This window comes from Manis pentadactyla, chromosome 1 (assembly GCF_030020395.1).
Source record: "Manis pentadactyla isolate mManPen7 chromosome 1, mManPen7.hap1, whole genome shotgun sequence".
Taxonomy (NCBI): Eukaryota; Metazoa; Chordata; class Mammalia; order Pholidota; family Manidae; genus Manis; species Manis pentadactyla.
This window is the reverse complement of record NC_080019.1, coordinates 200,379,393-200,400,039: the sequence shown is the minus strand read 5'-3', so window position 1 is coordinate 200,400,039 and position 20,647 is coordinate 200,379,393. Positions and strand designations below refer to the sequence as shown.

The window sequence follows — 20,647 nt, the reverse complement described above, 5'->3', positions numbered from 1 at the left end:
CTCTCCAGAAGGAGAAAGTATGATCTCCAAATCCAGACAGTTGATCTGCTCTTGGGGACTGGCTCAAGTTGACACTGTGGCATGCAGGAACAGAGCCAGAACTCAAACACTGGCTGGAAGACTGGGAATGGCAGCAATAGGGCCCCTTAAAGTTAAGTTCCAATAAAGCAATACAATCACAGGCTAAAATCTGGCCCACAGACGGGTCAGGTACAGTCCAGGCCAACAGCACACTGGAAGAGGGGCCCACTTAGGCAGCCCACTCCGCTCACAGCAGGCCTGGGAAGACCCTTTCTGAAACAGGGCACGCCCTAGTGGCCACAGGCAATCGCCTGATGGGGGAGCGGAACTGGGAGGCTGTCGTGAGTGTGTGTGGCACAGAAGTGTGCAGACCACTGGGACCCAGAAGGAAGCAATGATGGCTTAGAGAGAAGAGTGAAGGGCAATAAAAACCACCTCGGAGCCAATTTTTCTACCTGTGCCTCACGGTCGGGGCTGAAGGCAGCTCTGCCCCTGACGACCCACAGGGAGACCGCACAGGACTTCTACTGACAGGGGAAACCCACAGGGGTCCGACCGCTAGTGGCGTCCGCCTCTGTGCTTTCCCGACTCCCCGCACTCCATACATACCTGAGTGGAAAAATGAGCCTTTTCTTATAAGAGGGGAAAACGGTGGAGGGGAAATTGAGAACACGGTTATGTAATCAGGGAAGGCAGAAATGGGTAACTACTCCTATAAAGAGAAACTGGAAAAGTTTTAAACCAGAACTTAAACCTAGGCTTGGATAAATTAAAAACATTTTCCAATTAGAGAAATAACATTGTTATTATTATGCAAACATTTGGATAAGTAAAGCAAAAGCCAAAAACAAAAAAACACCTGGCATCCTCCCACAGAGACCTTCATCAGCTGTCTTATTCTGGCTCCGCCTTGTAGGGGTTTTATGTAGCTGAAACCTTACACCACATGCCCCTCGCACGCTCTCCCGGGTCACTCCTCAGCCCCCAGAACGCCACGGAACTCCATCGGGCGCCAGCTCTCATCTTTACTGCTGCCCGAAAAGCTCTCACTTCATTCCTGTTTTTTAAGAAAACACTGCTGCCGATTTCCCGTGATCCTAAGTAACTCAGTAATGAACATTAACATAGAGAGCCCTTCTGTGTTTCAGATGCTTCTTTAGGACTGAATTGCAGGTGGAGGATTATGTTAAGAGCCTGTTACTTCTTGGTGGAACCAAATGGGTGTTTGGAACTCAGACACACAGACAGGGCAAAGTAAGAGAATTAAAAAGAAAAGTTGAAAAACTGGGGGTTCCTCTTATCAAGTTTCCAAAATTAATTTACCTTCAAACTTAGAAAAGCACAGTCTGTAAGCCAACTGTGGTCTTTTGCACTTTGTATATTTTAATTGAAACATTTTCTACATCCAACATACACTCATATTATCTTCCCAGTACTCTAATGTGACATACATTAACACTTTTAGCTTTTTTTTGTTTTTAAAGAAAGAGTTAAGCCTTCCTCACAGCATTCCTTGTCCTTCCTGCCCAGAAGTGAGGGGCTCCTGGGCATCTGTCTTCCATCAGCAGTAAGATCCTATACATTTCTCTGAGACTTGCTTTTTGCCTTCTCCCAAAGCTAAGGGCCAGAGAGCACCCCGCTGCTTTAACGTACCACCCCTCCTGTGCGGCCGTCCTTGCTGCGCCTCTGCATGTGCCCGGGAGCAGCTCCCCTCAGCTGCACGCCGGGACAGACTGCTGGGCCGCTGGTCTGCACATGTCCAACAGGACAGCAAGATGCTTAGCCTCCACTGTAAAGGAGACACAGGTACATTCCCACCATCAGCTTGAGCGTATTTTCTGGCCCAAACTCAATTCTGTCAGGTTTTTTCCCCCTCATAATTGTACATTTACTGTAAAAATACAATAAGGAGTATCTGTATGGTACATTTAAGCCACTTCCAAGAACTCCAAGTTAGTATCTGCATCAAGAGATAGCTAAATAAAATGAGGAATATATGAGAATTAAAATGCTATCTGGTGTTCATTTTTTAAAATGATTTAATGTACGTAAATTCTCACTTGTAACTTAGTTAGCTTTCTTAATCACGGCTGAGTATTTTCAACATAATGGACTCTGCTTCTAAAATGTCCTGAGAGGACATCCTTTTTGTTCTATTGATGATTATGCATTTGTTGTCATTTAGGATCAACGATTTCAAATGGTACTTTATACTGAAATAAGACACTTACCCAATGCTCATGAGACAAGAGCTGGTGGCACAAGCATCCACCATGTCCACAGCTGTGGCAGCTGGCCCATCAGCCTTCTAAATTTTGTAACTCCCTGAAGTCTGCCAAGGGACGTTACAGTTTCCTCTGCAGGCTGGCTGCTGAAGTCCCATGCCCAGCTATCCACTAGGTTGCCTCTTGACTGAATACAATTATGTGTTATCAACATTGTCTCCTGCCCTGTGTTTTTTGTTACTTGGAAACCATGTATGTCATTTAGACATTGAAGTTAACATGGTCTATCATCTTTCATCTTTTCTGATTTGTCCTTTCTCCATTTTAAATGCCTAAAGGTAAAAAGACTGTATTTTTCATTTTTAGAGTTTTCATTTTGTGTTTTTTTCCATTCAGGTCTTGAACCTTTTGGCTACTCCCCACCTAAATGGAAAGCCACTGGCTGGGCCCCACTTACTGTGTGACTCCTCTTTCCCCAGGCTCCTAGGAGTCACCTCTCCATCCAGTGTCCAGCTAGGTGTGCCCTGTTTCTGTGCCCTCTGATCCCTCCATCGGTGTATCCTTGTGATAGTATCACACTATTTAAACTTCTAGGGCTTCATAGTGGTATCTTTAAATTTTTCATGCATACTTGATTTCATCTACTATTTAATACTGCATGCTTTCTAATTTCTTCCTGAACATACAGGAACTCAGAAAAACCCGAAACAATCACTCATCTTTCCCTACACATTAAATTACATAGTTCCAATCCTGGTTTCCTTAATACTAGTTTGGAAGGTACATACTCTTAATATTAGGATCATTCTAACAATAGATACAAGCAAACAATTATTTTATCTCAGACCTTTCCAAATGAAGTCACTTTTCTTCTACCTGAAGTATATCCTTTGGGATTTTCATGAGAACTTAAAGGTGTACACTTCCATTCTTGGAGGGTATTGTCAGTAGGGACAGAATACTATGCTGACAGCTCTTTCAGAGCGTATTCCACTGCCTTCTGAGTTCCACTGTTACTGCTGAGAGTCAACTGTCAGCCTTGCTGCTGCTCTTTTCAAAGTCATCTTTTTCTTCTGGCTGCTTTGAAGTTCATCGTTTGTTGTCATTGCTATTTCATTTATGATTCACATGGATTTCTTTTTGATTTATCTTTCTTGGAATTTCGGCTTCCTAAAACTGTGGATTGGTGTCACATCAGTCCTGGAAAATTCTCAACAAATATTACCTCTGATCTATTCTCTCTTTTATGAGATGACTAAAGTAGGTGCAACCTACTGGGCTGAATCCTTTTTTACCTCTCTCTTATGTCCTACCATTCTTTCCTTCAGCCTTCGTCTGTGTATCCTCCCTGCTGCTAAAAACAGGCTTTTTATTTCCCAATTTGGGTTACTGTATTTCATTTTTAGAAGTTCTACTAACCTATGCCACCTGTTTTGTCTCTGCAGGTATGTAAGACTGCCTTATTTCTTTAACTGCAGAGAACACTGAATTTTCAGGGGTTTCTGCTGGTTCTTGCTTTGTTTTAGTTGAGCTATCTTTTACTGCAAGCTGCTAAAAGCTCTTGAAAAATGTGAGGATTCCTCAAGATCTAGGATGATGACAGTTTTAGTTTACTTCTAGTTTTAAACTGGCTTCAAAAGCATGAGGGTCAGACTTTTGTTTCAACCTCTCAGGAACACTTTCTCTTTCCCACTCTTCCCAGACCTGCCTCAGTGCCCTCAGTGCCTCAGATGGGGTTTACTCCAGGAGTGCAGCACCCTCAAAGGCCCACTTTAGCAGTGTGTGTGGGCTTTACTATGATGGCCCCTAACCCAGGAGGGGCTGGTCACTGACTTCTCAATCAGCCCACACGGCTCTCAAAACCACAGCTTCTTGTAGAGTTGTTTTTCCTGGTACCAGAAGCAGCTTTCAGTCTGGCTGGCACATGCTTGAAACCGTCAGGAGGTATTTCACCCATAGCATCCTGAAGGAATTCCACCGCTTTCTGTTACTGCTGAGAAGTCATCTGTCTGTTGTTACTTCATAAGTAATCTGTCTTTTTTCTCTAGTTGCTCTTCTGACTTTCTTTTTTGGTGTTCTGTAGTTTTGAGTATCCTAGGTGATCTGCTCTGCTCTTGCGGTTTATTTACTGTTTTCTTCAGTTGTGTTTAATCTGCAATTTAACTACCCATTCAGTTTATTTTTCAATGACTATCTTTTCACTTCCTGAAGTTCTAAGTTTTCCATATCCTCATTTTTTATAGTGTCCCTTTTCATTATGGTTTCTATTCCCTTTAAAAAATTTCTAGTCATTGTGATCATTTTTTGTGGTACATTATTTCCTCATGTGGCTATGAACTCATCTTCTGTCCTGAGGTTTTAAGTGTCCCTACAGATCGGCCTTATCTTTGTTTCTGCCAGGTGACAGGGTTTATGTCAAATTCTCCCAGACCAAGACTTCTGTATCATGCAGAATATAAACACAGAATCCACACGTGAGCATAGCAGGACTGAGCTTCTCTAATGAGGTGGCAAAGAGGCAAAGCCCCAAGCCTCTGTTTCACACATGCTATCTGCCACTTCCTTGGGTTGAGGTATTTGGTTCAGTTTTCACATCTTTCTAAAGCCCTAAACGAGTGTGTGCTGTGTCCAAAGGGATTCTCAGTTCTAGCTCCCTGCCTTGTGTAGTCATATCTCCTGCCCCTGATGATCAGTAGAGAGTCCCTATTATAAATTCACAAATCACCATGGCAGGAGCCCCTGAGCTTATCATCAGCTTTCAGTTCCTTCTCTTTACTTGTGATCTGGACATTTCCGTATCTCTCAAGCTTAGCTTATTTAAACTTTAGTTATATTTTGAACATCTCTGTGTAAGTCAGGGTGGGGAGAGATGGGGAGGGGTTAACATTATTAGCTCTGTCCTGGATGTGTGAGCAGGAAGTGTGGAGAGTCCTTATCTCCTGGGAGTTGATCACAGCTCAAGGTCAACAACGGGACACCATTTACTACAGGAAGGAACAACTGCTGTAGAGGCAGGAGTTTCAAAAGACAACACCTGGCTAACAATTGGAGCCTTTGGATGGGTGCAGATGTGACAAAGGGGCCTTGCTGGAGGTAGAGACCTGTGCAAGGACAGGTCTGTCAGAGCAGTACATGATTTGGAAGGACGGACAGGAGACAAAAAAGTGAATAGAATTTGGGGCCAGAATGTGAGGGCTTTCAAAAAAGCGGTATGAAGGGATCTACATTCTATCCCAACTGTTGGAAGGGAAGCCTTTGGAAGATAAAGCTAATAAAGAAAAAAACAGATTGGCTTAACAGAGACACAACTTTGGTGACTATAGACAGGACACATTAAAAGAAGCCAGGAAAATTGGGAAACTACTTCAAAGGCTGCTTTAAGAACGTAGGAGACACACAGAGAATTCTGGCCTAGAATACTAGGCAATAATATTAAAAATGGAACACATAGACTTTTGGAAAGACAAGACAGATCTGTTCATTGTCAAATTTAGTAAAAGACAACCAAACCAAATAAAAAACAGGAAGTCCAGTTAAATCAGAACTTTGGAAAAACAAAGAAAACATTTTAACAGGCAATCCTACCTGTAGCTAATTACCCATCCACGTAAAAGCGAGATAGGAAAGACAGGGAGGGGACACACCCAGAAATAGAAGAGTTGGGCTGGCAAAGGGGACAGGTGTGCTTACCTGCATCGTGACTAGTCTGTCATCCACCATCACTTCCTTTGTCAGAAAGTCTGCTCCTATTGTGGCTTTGTACTGATTACTGAATTTCTTGTTCACATACTGGTTCATGAGTGATGTCTTACCGACGCTGAAAGCAGAGGGAAAACCACAAGTGTTAAGTTCTGGTAAGGGGCTGAAACCTGACTCTGACACTAGCAGAGCGCTCTGAAGGAACCTGCCATCTTGAAGGAGAAGGAACAGCTCTCACAACACAGGGCAGTGCCTGCAAACTCCCCAGCATTACTCATTTGAGGTTGTGCTTTCTTCAGGGATAAAAATACAGGGTGTAGATGTGGGCCAGATGTTGCAGGCTGCCTCCAAGTTTTGGTACAGGCAACTCAGTTTCTACTGAATCTAGCATTGTTTTTTTCCTTCCACAAGGAGGCCACCAAATACTCTCCTTCTAAAACAAACTTCAGCAGTGAGATCACTCCACTATTGCAAAAATATCTCTGGTGTCTTGGGTGCCTCTCCACTTAGTGGTTGCTATCCAGTCCAAAAAAGTAATAGCAGGAGAAAGCCACTGGCTTTGAGCAGACTTACACACCAGTTAGCCAACCTGCTGCTTCAAAGTTTGAAACCTGAAGCAGAGAAAGCACCAACACTCCACCAAAACAGAATCAACCTCACAATACCACCTCCAGAGATGGTCTTCAGTAAGAAAACTCAGCAAGAGGCAATGTGTGACTTCGTGGGGAAGAGGTCAACTGGGACAGGCTGAAGATAATGTGAAAAAGCCTTCCTCAGATCAGTAATATCACCTTCCTTTCCCAGAGGAATACATTGGTTTTCACATGCAGAGGCTCTGAGGTACAGACATAGCCTAAACGCAGTGTTCTCCAGCCCTAGTCTCCTGAATCAGAACTTCCAGGAGAGAGGTTGGGAAATCTGTGATCCGACAAGGGCCTGGTGATTCTTTGCAGGTAAGTTTGGGTAACAAAGGCCTAAAAGGAGTGTCCTTCAATTCTGACAGCACAACAGAATCCCAGGGAAAGTGGACATGAAGGAGGGGGGAGGGAGAGGGGATTTAAGTGCAATTTAAGTGCTATTGACCCTTAAACAACGTGGGGGCGGCCACCCCGTGCAGTTGAAAATGTGTGTGTACCGTGTGACTCCCTGAAAACTTAACTACTAATGGCTTGCTGATGACCAGAAAGTGTACCGATAAACAGCTGATTATCACATTATTTTATATGTTACAGCTATTACATATATACTGTATTGTTACAGTAAAGCAACCTAGAGAAAACAGTTTTTCAAATTGTTGAAAATCTCCAAAAAATTTTTTCCAACGTGTTTATTGAAAAAAAAAAAAACATGTTAAGTGGACCTGCACAGTTCAAACCCATGTTGCTCAAGGGCCAACTGTATTGCCAACGAGGCTCTAACCCACTGGTCTAGGCAAATGCTACTTTAAAAGGCTCTTCAGGTGACTAAAAAAGCCAGCCAGGGTAGAAAAATCCCTGCTTTTTTAAAGGAAGGGCAGAGGCTTTTGGAATAAGGAGGCACACCTGCATTTATTATTATTATTAATTATTATTATTTTTTTTTTTTCAGCGTAACTTCTAGCTGGTCTAAGCTCTCCCAGGTAACTTCGGATGCCAACTCTGAAAGGCCTCCCACAGAATCTTAACAGCTACTAGAGAGCTAGTTGGTCAGTGCAGACCTCGGACCAGAGCCCAACTCCCCAGGCCAGGCTCTCTGGAATATGGGCCTGAGTCAGCCCAGCAGCGGGAGGGCAGCACACAACACACCTCAAATCACAGCCGGCAGACCTGGTGCCAATGGCAACAGCGCTACAGAAACAGGCCTCCCTTGTCTGGCCAGCTTGGAACCAACAGATTCTATGAACTACCTAGTATTAGTTGAGTTCAAACAGCCACCTCTTTCCCCAAATCATGCCAAAAATCAGGGAACCAAGGGTTATTCACGTAACAGGGATCATTAAAATTTCTGCTGTGCCCCACAACAGCAGGGAGACCGAGGGCCCTAATGCCATCACCATTAGAGAAGAGGTGGCAGAGGTCAGCTTGGAGGGCACAGGCTCCAAGGTGGTGAAGTTTAAATCCAGCCCAATCTGTTAGCTCACATTTATGAGAAACACTTACCCAGAATCTCCCAGGATGATAACCTTCAGCAACACTTTCTTCCTAGAGGTCATCCTTCAAACTAAAGGGAGAAAGGAGAACGCACCATGAGCGTGAAGGAGAAGCCAAGGTGAGCCGCTGCCCTAGGCACAGACTCCTAAGCAGCCCCAAGGGCACCGTGCCCTGAGCCTTCCTGCTGACCAGTTCTCTGCCACCCGGCGCCTTGACAGGCAGTTCTCAGTCACCAGAGCTCTGAGCCCAGGAGCAAGGCAATACAGTGGGCAGGGCTGTCCTGCCACTGGCAGTAGTTTGAAACAATGGATTCTACCGCTTGGATGTTGGATCATTTGGATTATTGCTCCAACTGAAGAGCTCAGTCCTGCTTCATTCAGGTCTCTGCTCAGAGAGGGGGTGGCTTTCTGTAAAGTAGCACACCCTCTATTTGCACTCTGTTCCTTTGATCTGCCTTCTTTTTATTCGGAGCCCTTGCCATGACCTGATATTTTATGTATCATATTTGTCTTCTTCGCTTTCTAATCATCTCCACGAGGACAGTTTTATTCCCCCTGCATCCCCACTGCCAAGTTGAGAATGATTATCCAACATTTGGTTAGTGTGTGAGTAATACTTGGCCTTGCAGCTCTTGGGCCCACCTTTTCCTAGGAAGGCTTCCAGATAGCCTTCTCTACCCTAACCAGACAATATGTAAGATGCCTAATTTTTGCTCAAATCTCGTCCAGACCTTGCCACATCACGGTCTCTTTACTTACCAAGCTAGAGCTCCGGTCTTACTGTGTACAGAATCTGACTCTGACTTTCAGAAAATGAATGGCTCTCAGAAAAGTAGGTGACCCCAATGTTGGTGATTTATCTAAGACTGCTGGAGGAACACCCCTCAGACAGCTAAACTCCCCAGTAGGAGGCCTGCATTCTTCTCTAGAACCAGGAATTGAAACGAGAATGGGAGCACCCTCAAAAGTGACAAACTACCCCTGCTGAGAAGCCCTAGCTCTGGCCCATTATCCTCAGCAGACACAGAGTACCAGGGCAGGTGACTTCAGTAACAAAACAAGGGTCAACACCCTCCTCGTGCTTTCAGTGGAGCAGGGGAAAATGGTGTTTATACATACAGTAGGCAAGGAGGTGGGTTCAATAAAGCCTGCTGTCAGTCTTCTATAGATGGGACAATAAGACCTCGGGCCAGAGGCCAGCTCCCCAGGCCAGGCTCTCTGGAATATGGGCCCAAGTCCACCAAGCAGTGGGAGAGCTGGTCTCGAAAAAGCTACTTTCTAGTTTCATCTTTCACCAACCTGGCTTTCTAAAGGCTGAGGCCGACAGTACTATCTACAGTGGGTGTGACTTCAGATGCAAATACCAATCCTAGACTACCTAGGCTTCTATTCTGGCTTTGCCATGTATTAAGCTGTGTGAGCCCGGGCAAGTCATGTAACCATTCTGTTCAAACAGAGATATAGGGATAATACTTCTTATGTCCTGGGGATGCTGCGAGGCCTGAATGAGTAAAATGCTCAGGACAGTGACAAGAATACAGTAAGTGCTTAGTAAATGCTGGCTGCTAGCATTTTAATGTGTGCCAAGTGCAGAGCAGGATAAGTAACAGAACCGAGTCCAGAAGGCAATGACAGAGCAAAACAGTCACACAGCCCAGGCAAGGTAATCAGGCCACACTCCCGTTTCCAGATACTGGTTGTCAACTGTTCTCTTTCAACAGGTGGTGTTGCACCAAAGACCACAAACTGAAAGGAAGTATTAGAACTGAAGACAGCCCACAGGACAGGATTAGAAACCAAGCCCTTGGCTTCTGAAAGTGGGTTTCCACGGCTTCATGAACAGCGTGGAGGCAGGATGCAGACCAGAGAGAGAGCTCGCAGACGCTTCCACCAGGTCTCGTGATCTACGCCAGGTCAGCGGTCTTACGCCCGATGCCTGGTGCCCATGCAGGTATGTGAGGACCTGGTAGCTCAGCTCTGCCAGAATTTGTCTATAAAGCTTTCTCTGGTGCTACTTAGGCGGCAGGATAGGATGAGCTGGAACCAAACCCATTCCCTTTAGTCTCCATCCTACTCAGGGCTTTTTTTCCTATCAAGCAATGAGAGGTATATTATGAAATCACTCATCTGTGGAGCCCTGCTAGCCCACCTCCTTGCCCTCCACAGTCAAGGTTTAGAGTCCTCATCCCAAGGTCTGGTACTACATTTGGGGCTACAGATCAGACAATGACAGCTGAGACAAGTTTCAAATCCAAAGAAGGGCAAATTAAGGGAAGAGATGAAAACATGAAAAGCTTTGCAAAGAAATTCTGGAATATTTAAGAAGTTCACTGACTTTGAGAATGAGAAAAGGGATCTCCATAACTTGGTTTAGTAAATTTCACTAGTGTACCAACCATTATTTTACATTATTTAAAAAAAAAAAAAAAAAAAAAAAACAAGAAATACAGTGCAACCTCCCTGCTCCCCCGCGGTGTTTCCTTTCCTGTTTCTGCCCTCACAGGCTGTAGGTCTGCCTGTGCACCACCCTGTGTGGCTGACCCTCCTAGGTGCAATGCCCTTGAGCCTCTTACCACATCTGCAAACCCCAGTCACAGTGATCCCCGAAACTGCCTGCGAACAGTCCGGAGGTCCCTGAGGTGCCACCTGGGCAGGTGCACATCCCCAGCCACGCAATCTGCTGGTGTGTTGCTCCTGCATTATTTATCCTTGTTTCCAGTACCTGTTTCCATTATAGTCTTAATGTTTAACGTTCCTGTGAGTGAAGTAAGCATTTAAATACCCATTCCTGCCTTTTATTTAATACATCAAAAATGGGAGAAAAGTAATGCCGTGAAGGACATGTTTGAACGTTTTGTGGGATCATTTCCTTGGGATACAGCAATACCCATGGGGGAGGCGTCTCGGACCCAGACTCACAAGACTACCACTGGCCGCACCTTGCTGGCTGTTTATGCAACAGTCCCCGTGGCAGGCAGTTCAGGTACAGAGACAGAGCAGACTCAACACACTGACTTAGAACCTCCCTCCTGAGAGGAGCCAGGTCTCTCTTGGCAGCTTCCTTGGCCCCCCGCACAAGAGCCACTGTGCTCCGGGAGGCCCAAGCACAGGGCCCACCCTGTATCCCTTTCTGCTTTGATACCCATTTCCCGATACTCACCGCCCCCTCCCCGTCCAGATGCAATTACCAACCAGGAGACACTTTACCGTAAGCAACACTGCCCAGTGACAGAGGTAGGGTCTGCCTTGATCAGGCTCCCAGGAAAACAGCTAGAAACTTAACTAACAAAGCTCAAATTCTCATGCAATGGAAAGGGCTCTGTCAGTCCTAACTCACAGATACTACTCAGGATGGGGATACTGAGTCAAAGTATCAGCCTTTTCATGGCATTCGCTAATTCACTTTCCTGAAGGATTTCCCAAATTTATATTGCAACCACGGTTAACAGCAATATGGGACCTGAATGAGAAAAATGACACTTTTACTGAGACAAAGAAAACTGGAATAAATGAGGAGTTATTTCTATTAGGAAGCATTAATGTAAAGATGTGACTTCTCCCCTATTTAAAAATTCCATGAATTTTTTTGGAATTTGATGAAATAATTCTAACTTTATTCATAAAAATGAATATATGAGAGTCCCACCCAGAATGAGTAATGGCAGGGGAGCTGCCTTAACAGCCTTAGAGAGTATGTTATGACAATACAGATTTAACAGTGTGGAGCTGGAAGGACTAAACAGAGACTCCAGAACTCAATAATTTGGACAAACAGAGCATTATAAAATTCAGTGGCAAAAGGAAGAACAATTAACTAACTGGTGGGAGCTGGAAGAATTCTGATGAGAATTAAGGTACTTACACTTCACCTTCCAAAACAGATGCCCAAAAAAGTAACAACTGAAATATAAAAATGGCTGTGTGTGAACCTGAAAGGGATACATGCAATATCAGCAGGCGTCTCCTGGGTGGTGTGGGCTTACAAATGGCTGTTTTCTTTATACTTAGTATGGTGACCTTCAGAGTAGCACATGACCTTTAAACTCAAAAAATGAGTTATATTTTGTTGAAAAGTATTAATTTTGACTTGACAAATAAGTTTTCTGATTACACAAATTTTCCTCATTCATTATAAAAGACAAACTACACACGAACACAGATTTTCATCTTCACTTAGGACTTGCTGAACACTGCAGGGGTTGCTGCAAATGATACTCCACAGCTGCCCCAGAGGAATCCCACATCTGATTTCACTAGGATGGTGATGGCTTTAACCTGTCAAAAAGCTAAAAGCTATGTGTTTTACTTAATGTTCTCCAGGATCAAGAATTGGACCCTTGTTTCTAGAAAAGAGCTAGGAAACAAAACAAAACAAACACAAATTTTACCTAAGAAACTGCCTAACAGCAGGGAGCAGCTTAAAAAATCTCCACAGGCAGTTTCTGCTTTGATACCCATTTCCCGATTACCACCCTCCCAGATTGCTGAGGACTAAAATTTCTTTTTCAGATACTATGAAGTTACGGAAAACAGTTTTCTAAGGCAGAGACGACTTCCTTTAAAGACAGAAGAAACTGAAGCAGGCAAAGCAAAAAGAGAGAGAGGTATACAAGGTCCCTGACTTATGTTCCTCAGAAATGAACACTTTAGGGAACATTACGAACAGCTTCTAAAACTTTTCTAGAGTGAAGCATATTCAGAACACATTTTCTTCCTACTGCTATCAAACCAAGCCTCATCAGTGTGTTTTGCAATTACTTCTGTGGAAGAAGGAGCATTTTCTGAGCAAACACAAACAGTATTTTATATGCTGAAGTGATTCTTTGCCTCAAGTATGTTTTTTGTGTAATAAATCAAAAGCTAGGATTATCCTTTATTAGCCTGGAGCTATTGCTTTCTTCATGTCTGAAGTATAGCAGCCAACTGGCCATAAAGGCAGATCAACAAGCAAACCCCAGGGAGCTACAAAGACCAGGAAAACTCATTCCATCTGCATTTCTCAGATTAGCAGTCATGTATTTCAGCCTTCTCTCTCTCTCAGCTGTCTGATGGTTTCTGCCTACTTTACCTACTAGGATGTGATTTACCACACACAGTCTAAATATAGTATTGAGAAGGAAGCATTGTGGAGACAGATTTCAGACGCTGGAGGTTTCTGAACAGATTCCGAAGTCCCATTCTAAACTGAACACAGCACACAACATCTCCGTCTCACTTTCTTCCAAGACTCTGCTCTGTACCTGACCAGCAGAGGACCCAGCAGTCATCCTACCCTCAAAGGTGATGGGCTTCAGGCTCAGAGTGAGGCAGGCCAGTGACATTTGCTGATAAGGTTTTGGAAGAAGTTACAGGGGAGAAACAAGGAAGGCACCTGGAGTCATCTAAGCTGGAGTCATCTAACACAACAAGCTGAACAGTAGTGTCTGTTGTAGGCTGACTCTTTAACTTTCCAGTCTGAGGAACTGGAGTAGGGCCTTATCAGCAGAAGGGCACAGCCTGTACACAGCAAGAAACACTACTTGCTGAGAGCAAGAGTACAAACTGCAGTGAGTTAGGGCAGAACGGGCATTTAGAAAGTTTCTTCCCCTCTTTGACTGACTACTAGGTGAAAGGCATGTAGCCCAACTGTAACCCAAAGAGGGAAAATGCTTCCAGAACAATCTCAAGGAAAAGTACTGCAAGTGACAGCAGGAGCTGTTATAATGGGTTCCAAAGGAAAGGGTGGACAGAGTCAACCAGTTAGTGGGAAAGTTGGAGACGAAATTCTACAGGATAGGGAGCCATCAAAGTCTTTCTAGATGATAAGGATTATTTCTTATTTAGAGATGGTGACATTCTTGGACAGTATGTAGGCTGAAATAAATCACTACCGAAATGGCATCAGCTGAAGCTGCCCATTCCAGTGAAGTTCTGAAATCTTTCATTATGTAAATAAGTTCCATGTCTCTCTTTTATAATAAACTAAATACAAAAAATACAAATAGAAACACCATTTGCTGAACACACACTGTGCTAGGCAGGGCACTAAGGTCAATTGTTTAATCCTATTTATTCATTAATTCAACAGATGAGGACATATAAGCTCGTAGGTGGTTGCTGCATTTCTAAAAATATTCAGATGTCAGATTGGAGCCCAGGACTGATTACAAAAACCTTTGTGTCACTAAATTGGGATGATCACCAAGGCAAAAAGGCATCTCATGCTTCAGAATGATCCAGAGGGTGAGGTGGAGTGCACATCCGAGACTGGCATGAGTGGGTAACTGTGGCTGAGCACCGGGCACATGGGGGTTCATAGCACTGCTCTCACTTGGATATAATTGAGATTTTCTATAATAAAAACTGTAAATGCAACTCATAAACTAGGAATATCTGTAAGAAAAAGCAAGAATATATAAATTTAATTTCATTAATAAAAATACTTCGACAAGCTTTATGGCAAAAGTATCCCAGACTAAGGCTTGATATCAGCCCTGGTTATCTGTAATAATCTAAAAAGCCTTTGCCACCACAGAAATCTGAGGTGAGAAGTAACTAGCATGTACATTCTAAAAAGGTTATGCTATGGTTTTGATAGGATCATATAACTTCTTTTAAGATCAATTTGAGAGATAATAGGAATTATTATATGAATTTATATGAATAAACATATTCATTGATATGAAATATATAAAAAGATAGTATGGATATAATTTGTATTCCCATCACAGAGCAGCTTACATAACAAGTCATAATAAGAGCAAACTTTTCAACCAACAGCATCACTCAGCCAATTGCAGTGACTAACAGACACTGCGCAAGCATTCTCAGTAGCAGGAGACAGCTGTACAATGTCACCCGGCAAATAACCACGGCTCTCAACAGCACTTCCAAGTCAGCAGGTGGAAGGAAGGAAACTCTGCTGGTCGCAGAAGGTAGGTTTGCTTGATGGGCAAAGGGAACAGATTCCCAGTAAGTAAAGGAAGATGAGCTTCACAGAGGCCTGGGCTCAAGCAGACTGCTGGGAGGCACGGAGGTCCTCATCACTGACTGTTCTTCTGGAATGCTCCCCATGTGCCACTTGAATGCTCCAACTTACTGCTATGAATGGGACAGGTGAAGGGTGTTCAGCGAGTCCTGTGGGGATGGGAGCTGAAGTGTGGCCATTTAAAAAATCCAAGGGTTACCAAATCTAAGAAATATTTCACTACAAGAAAGCGGTAAAAGGATGTGTGTGAGACTGGCTGAGTTAAAAAATAAAAATGGCTTCAAAGTTCTAAGCCTAGGGAAGAGGCAGGAGAACTGATATTGAATAATATTTTGAAAGCTGCAGAATTAAAACTGAAGCCATAATTTCCAACAGTAGCAAAAATGTCCCACCAGTAAGAAAAGGAGAAAGACAGAAACTGGAAATGTTTGGAAGCTCCATGATGAGATGGTACAGAATCCAAAAAAGTAATGGGAAAGTGAAGGAGAGAATATAATACACAACGTAGGAGGCCTTAGCCATACACTTCCTGAAGTATACTAGGGGAGGGCACCCTGGCCTGGGTAGGCGCCAGGGTGGGAAGACCCAATCTGGTGAGGAGAGGAGAGGATGACAGATGGCTTTGACAAAGGCCCTTTCTACGGAATCACAAAGTCATTTTTAGCAGGGTGCTGGTGTTCTAGGAATCAGGACAATGGGATCAGACTGGGAAGCAGAATTTAGCAACTGAACAGGACAGGACTATCACTACCTCTGAATGCACAGCAGGCGTTTAGGCAATTAAGACACTGTTTTCCTTTTGCTAGTCATTGCTCCATTTTTATTATTCTGCTCTCCCCTAAGTCCCCTGCTTGGCCTAGAGAACCTTCCTTGTCCTTCAGTCGGTCATCCCTTATTTCTCATTATTCAACAATTATTTCAAAATAATCCCAAAGCCTTCAATCTAGGTTCTGTACTCCCAAGCGCCAGGGTGTGTCTGTAGCTGGTTTTTTCCTCTCCGCTACAGGTCAAATGCTGCCTTTACTGAGCAGCCTCCTCTGACCTCCCCAGAGCCCAAGGTACCCTTCAAGCCTTCCACCAGTTTCTGTAAAGCTCTTCTGCACTTCCTGGGGCAGCTGGGGCTCCCTGAAGCCCTCCCATTCCTCTTGCTCAGTGGAAGAGATGGGGCAGGAGTCAAGGGGGTACTGCAGGGCTGTCCTACTGACCACACAGAAGCCCGCGGAGCCCTGCAGAACAGTAAGAGAGCCTCCTGCAAGTCTGTCTCCACGTCTGCCATCCCTGAAGGAACCCTGCCACTGAACCATGGTCCTCTAACGGGGCCTGGTTTCTACCTTTGCTAATTTATAGGGTTGCTCCACTTTATGAGACACTGGAATTTATACAACTTGAAATACATGGCCTACTGATAATGCCTAACTTGAATCTTCCAAGTAAGACTTTAACTGTAGGGATATTACTGAACAGGCTGCGTTGTTCCACTTAGAACTATGAGCTCCTGGGGGAAAACTGAGTAGAAAAAGTTATTACAAGCCTTCAAAATACACACTGAGGGCCCAGATAGAGTTAGACAGTCTGTCATTACAATAAAAATATCTAGTGAGAGAAGCATGTTAAGGAGTTGTCCTTAATATTTTACAGAAATATACTGATCCTACTCTCTCTGCTATAACGTCAAGAAACTCTAATATTTGGTTTCTGATCACACAGTGAATAGAAGACTCTTAAGCCCCAGGACTATCAATCAGTGTCATATTAATCTTACTACATTCATTCATTAAATAAATATCAAGGGCAAGAACAAACACTAGACTACAAGCAGAAATCTTATGAAATGCAAAAATAACATACTAGTGTGATCAAGACACGCTAAGCTTATTTTAAGGGTAACTCCATTAGTTGGGAGAAAGGAAAAGATTCCTCCAGGAAGAACCAACTGAACTAGACCTGAAGGAGGTAAAGACGGCAAAGCGTTTTCCTGGCAGAATGAACAGAACAGGCAAAGGTCTTACTGTACAAGAAACAAAAATCTGGAGGTGCATGGCCAGATCACGTGACACCTAGCAGCCCATGGCAAGGCCCTTAAGCCAGAGCAATGAGAAGCCCACCTTCAGAGGAGTTTTACACAGTCGCGTTCACACTGAGAAGCCATCAGCACCCTGCCATGGGCGGGGGGGTTGGTGCTGGAGCAGAAGGACACCCTAGGCGGGACCTGTAAAAAGCAGTTGCAAACTTGAGGCAAGGATGACTACACTGGAGTGGTGGTGAAAGTGGGAGGAAATGGAGGCCTTTTAGAGGGTTTGAAATAAAGATGGAAGCATTTAGTGATGGACTGGACTGGGAAGGGTGCAGGAAATGAAGGAAATGCCATAGAAGTCATCTAGTTTATGCCTAAATCAACCAAAAGGATCTTGGGTCAGGGAACCTGGAAAAAGAGCTAGATTGACTCTGGAAAGGAATCATGCTTGATGTAGACATGCTGAATGTGAGGTGACCTTGGCACACGCAGAGATGGTCTTTACTCAATTAAGTATTCATGTTATTTGGCTAATTACCACATGTCTTTAAATGGTAAATGAATAATGAAGCGGAGGACAGACATGGACCAAAATCAAACATGATGATGGATCTGGACAACAGTTACTTTTCACTGTAGAAAAAAAACAATAAAAGCAGAGTTAACGGTAGGTGGGACTAGGCTGTAACCAGTCCAGAGCGGAACCTATCAAAAGAGGGAGCCCATACCTGGGACACCGATGGCTGGGGGAGTGAGCAGGGCCTGTGGAATTCCTTGCCTTGCTGAGGCAGTTTGGAAAGTTCAAGAGCCCACTGCTTTAAGAGACTTAAGGATCTGGCAAGGAACAGCTATTTTGAAATTCACATTCAATTTCTTCCACATTATAGCTCACAAGAATTTCCAAGACCAGGAAAAATGTGAGCTCAACTGAATTTTCTTATTCCCCTTTCCTACTAGCAGGCCTGGAGTAATCTTGCAATCAAATCTATTAAAAGATACGGTTGTATTTAGTTATATCTTAGGTTTCACTGTTAACTGAGGGAACGCCTGCGCTAGGATGTTGACCTAAGTCTACATGCCTGTGCTAAAATGGGAACGTCAGAGTTCACAGGACCCAGAGGGCAGTACAAATAAGAGACAGCTGGCCTTGCCTTCTAGAGATTTGTTGTCTGGAAGGCAAGAAGACATAATCATTACACAGGGCGGTATAAATACAGTCCTTTAGGAACAGCACAGCAAGGGGAAGAACACTACCAGAATATGGAATGTCTTCAAAAGCAAGGCTGAACAGCTGTACACACAATGCCTCCAAAGGAGCGTTCAGTGTGTCAGAACGAATTGCTCAGTCTGTTTTTCTCATTTTCAATCCCTTACAAGCTTCGGAGAAGTTCCCAGGAGGCTGAGGCCAAAGATGACCCAGGCTACTGGGGGCACTCCAGATGACCACGTGAGAGAGTTGACTAGTCTATCTTTGTAACATTTCTTCAGCATACAACTCATTTCCACCCCACATGTCCTGTCTCAGGTGAGTTGCCACTGTGCCCACAGGGTCCCATCCCCTTGATGCCCTTTGTACCCAGGATCCTGCTCATCTGGGAGGGGTGATGTCTAGGCAGTCTTGTGAGCCTGTCTTCTGCACACCACTCCCCAGACCCAAGATCATCTGGGTACCAGGGTCCCCTTTTATATGACTACCTGTGTGTCTGCCTGTCTCCAGCTGGGGGTGGAGGAAGAGGCAAGCTCTTCCTGGAGGCAGCCTCTTCTCCATCTGTGCATCCCGATTTCAGCAGGGCAACACACACGAAGACCTGATAAACAGTAACTGCTCAGGTAGAGCACATGCCCGGAGGCCACCTGGTTTAGATATACAGTTCCAGGCTGCTGCCCCGGTAAGTGTCTTCTTCTAGGCTAACCCATGACTGATGATTCTAAGTTTCTTAGCACAAGTAACAGCTAGCTCTTACTCACATGAAGACTTTGAGCCTCCTGCCCATTCATATACTTATGGGTACACATATCACTGAGCAGGAAAGGGTGGGCTGAGAACCCTGGCCGGGCCAGTTCTCTGAAGTAGTGGTGGTATTAAGGGTTGTCTGTGCTCTCCCTTAAAAAGTAGAGACTACTTCCTGTGTATAGTCATCTGTGAGCCTTTAGCAGTAAAAGTTGGAGGGATGTAGGAGTATATAAAACCTAAAAAAGTGCCTTGGCAACCCCCTTTCCTCCCAAGTTCCAGTAGGTTTTGTGGACAGCCCTGCCATCTCACTGGAGTCTCCCATAGGCAACAGAGGCAAACTGGCCCATGTTCACACCAAAGAGCAGAAAGACATTAGAATGCACAGTTGCTCTTGCTGCTATTTAGCAGAAGCAGACCTTAACAGCCATGAAAACAGTTTCTGTCCCTTGCTCTAGCCTGGGTAGATCATGGGGATTATCAGGGGTGACTTTCTTGCACACTGATTACAAGGCAGGTGAAAGGGTGCAGGAGGCAGGCAGCAAGCTTCCCCACCCATTTGCGCATCAGCCCGGCCACATGAGAGAATCGTTCTGCCTGATACGCAGCGTTTGTCTGTTCAGCTAGGCTTAAGTTGGCAGCCTCTTCTTTAGAACTGCTTTCACAAGAAAAATGAAGCTCCTCTACAGAAGAGATAATGCAGAGAAAGTTCCTAGCATTTCATCTGACACATGAGATATCTTTAGTAAGTCGCTCTTACGTGAGGAGTTTTCTGTGATGAAGCACTTACACCTCGTCAATGACTAGTATTTCATGTAGTTTACGACTTTAACTATAGCTACATCAATGCACTGAAACTGTCTGAAGTCCTAGTTATATTTATAATACATATCAACCACGCATGACCTGAAATCATGATGCTTATCAGCATGGATGCTTTGCATCATATATTAGCAAACACTGCCATGGAGTCATATTTAGTATAAGACTCTTGTCATTAAAGAAAGATACATGGCCAATGTCAATAGAAAAAGCAGAACTGAGAAGTGGGCAGTGGGTTGGTTACTAAGTGACTCACTCCCAGATACCAATCTGAATTCTTGCCTCTGCTTCCGCTGTGCAGAAATGGTGTAGGCACAGGAGCCCTAAGATGTGAACTGCTCACAAAACCCTAGCCCACGTTGGTTGGACCACCCCACACCAAAATACTCTATGCCTTGACATGCTTCCTCTGAGCCTCACTTAATCATACTTAAACAAGTACAATCATGTGTCCCCTTTTTATTCACTAACCATGACCCACAGGATGCACAACCTAGTTCAGTTCAGATACTTGCTGAGTGTCCATTACATGTCGGTCACTGGGCTGGATGGATGTTGGGGGTGACCTACAGGAAACTGTAAATGTTTTCTTTGACGTCCTTTCTAAAGGAGGTCATCATAATTCTCTATAAGGTGATAAGCCATCTTCATGACATCAAAGTACCAGGTGAAACAGCAGGTGCTGATGGAGAAGCCGCAGCAAGTTATCCAGAAGAGCTGGCTCAGATCAGTAACAGGTGGCTACAGTAAACAAATTTCAGTGTAGAGGAGCAGCTTTCTACTGGATGAAGATGCCATCTAGGACTTCCATAGCTAAGGA

The 20,647-nt window shown here is 44.3% G+C and overlaps 1 protein-coding gene and 1 pseudogene across 1 annotated transcript in view; one reads left to right on the top strand and one right to left on the bottom strand.

Annotated features, from left to right (window-relative positions):
* RAB7A (RAB7A, member RAS oncogene family) overlaps positions 1 to 20,647 on the bottom strand; it is an 82,302-nt gene that overhangs the window by 7,186 nt on the left and 54,469 nt on the right. The window contains exons 2-3 of the mRNA XM_036911542.2: positions 8,084 to 8,144; positions 5,937 to 6,063 (exon numbers count right to left, since the gene is read on the bottom strand). Of these exons, the coding sequence (XP_036767437.1) occupies positions 5,937 to 6,063; positions 8,084 to 8,136 (180 nt within the window). The 5' untranslated portion in view covers positions 8,137 to 8,144. The remainder of the gene's footprint in view (positions 1 to 5,936; positions 6,064 to 8,083; positions 8,145 to 20,647) is intronic.
* Positions 10,006 to 13,930, top strand: LOC118925510 (10 kDa heat shock protein, mitochondrial-like; annotated as a pseudogene).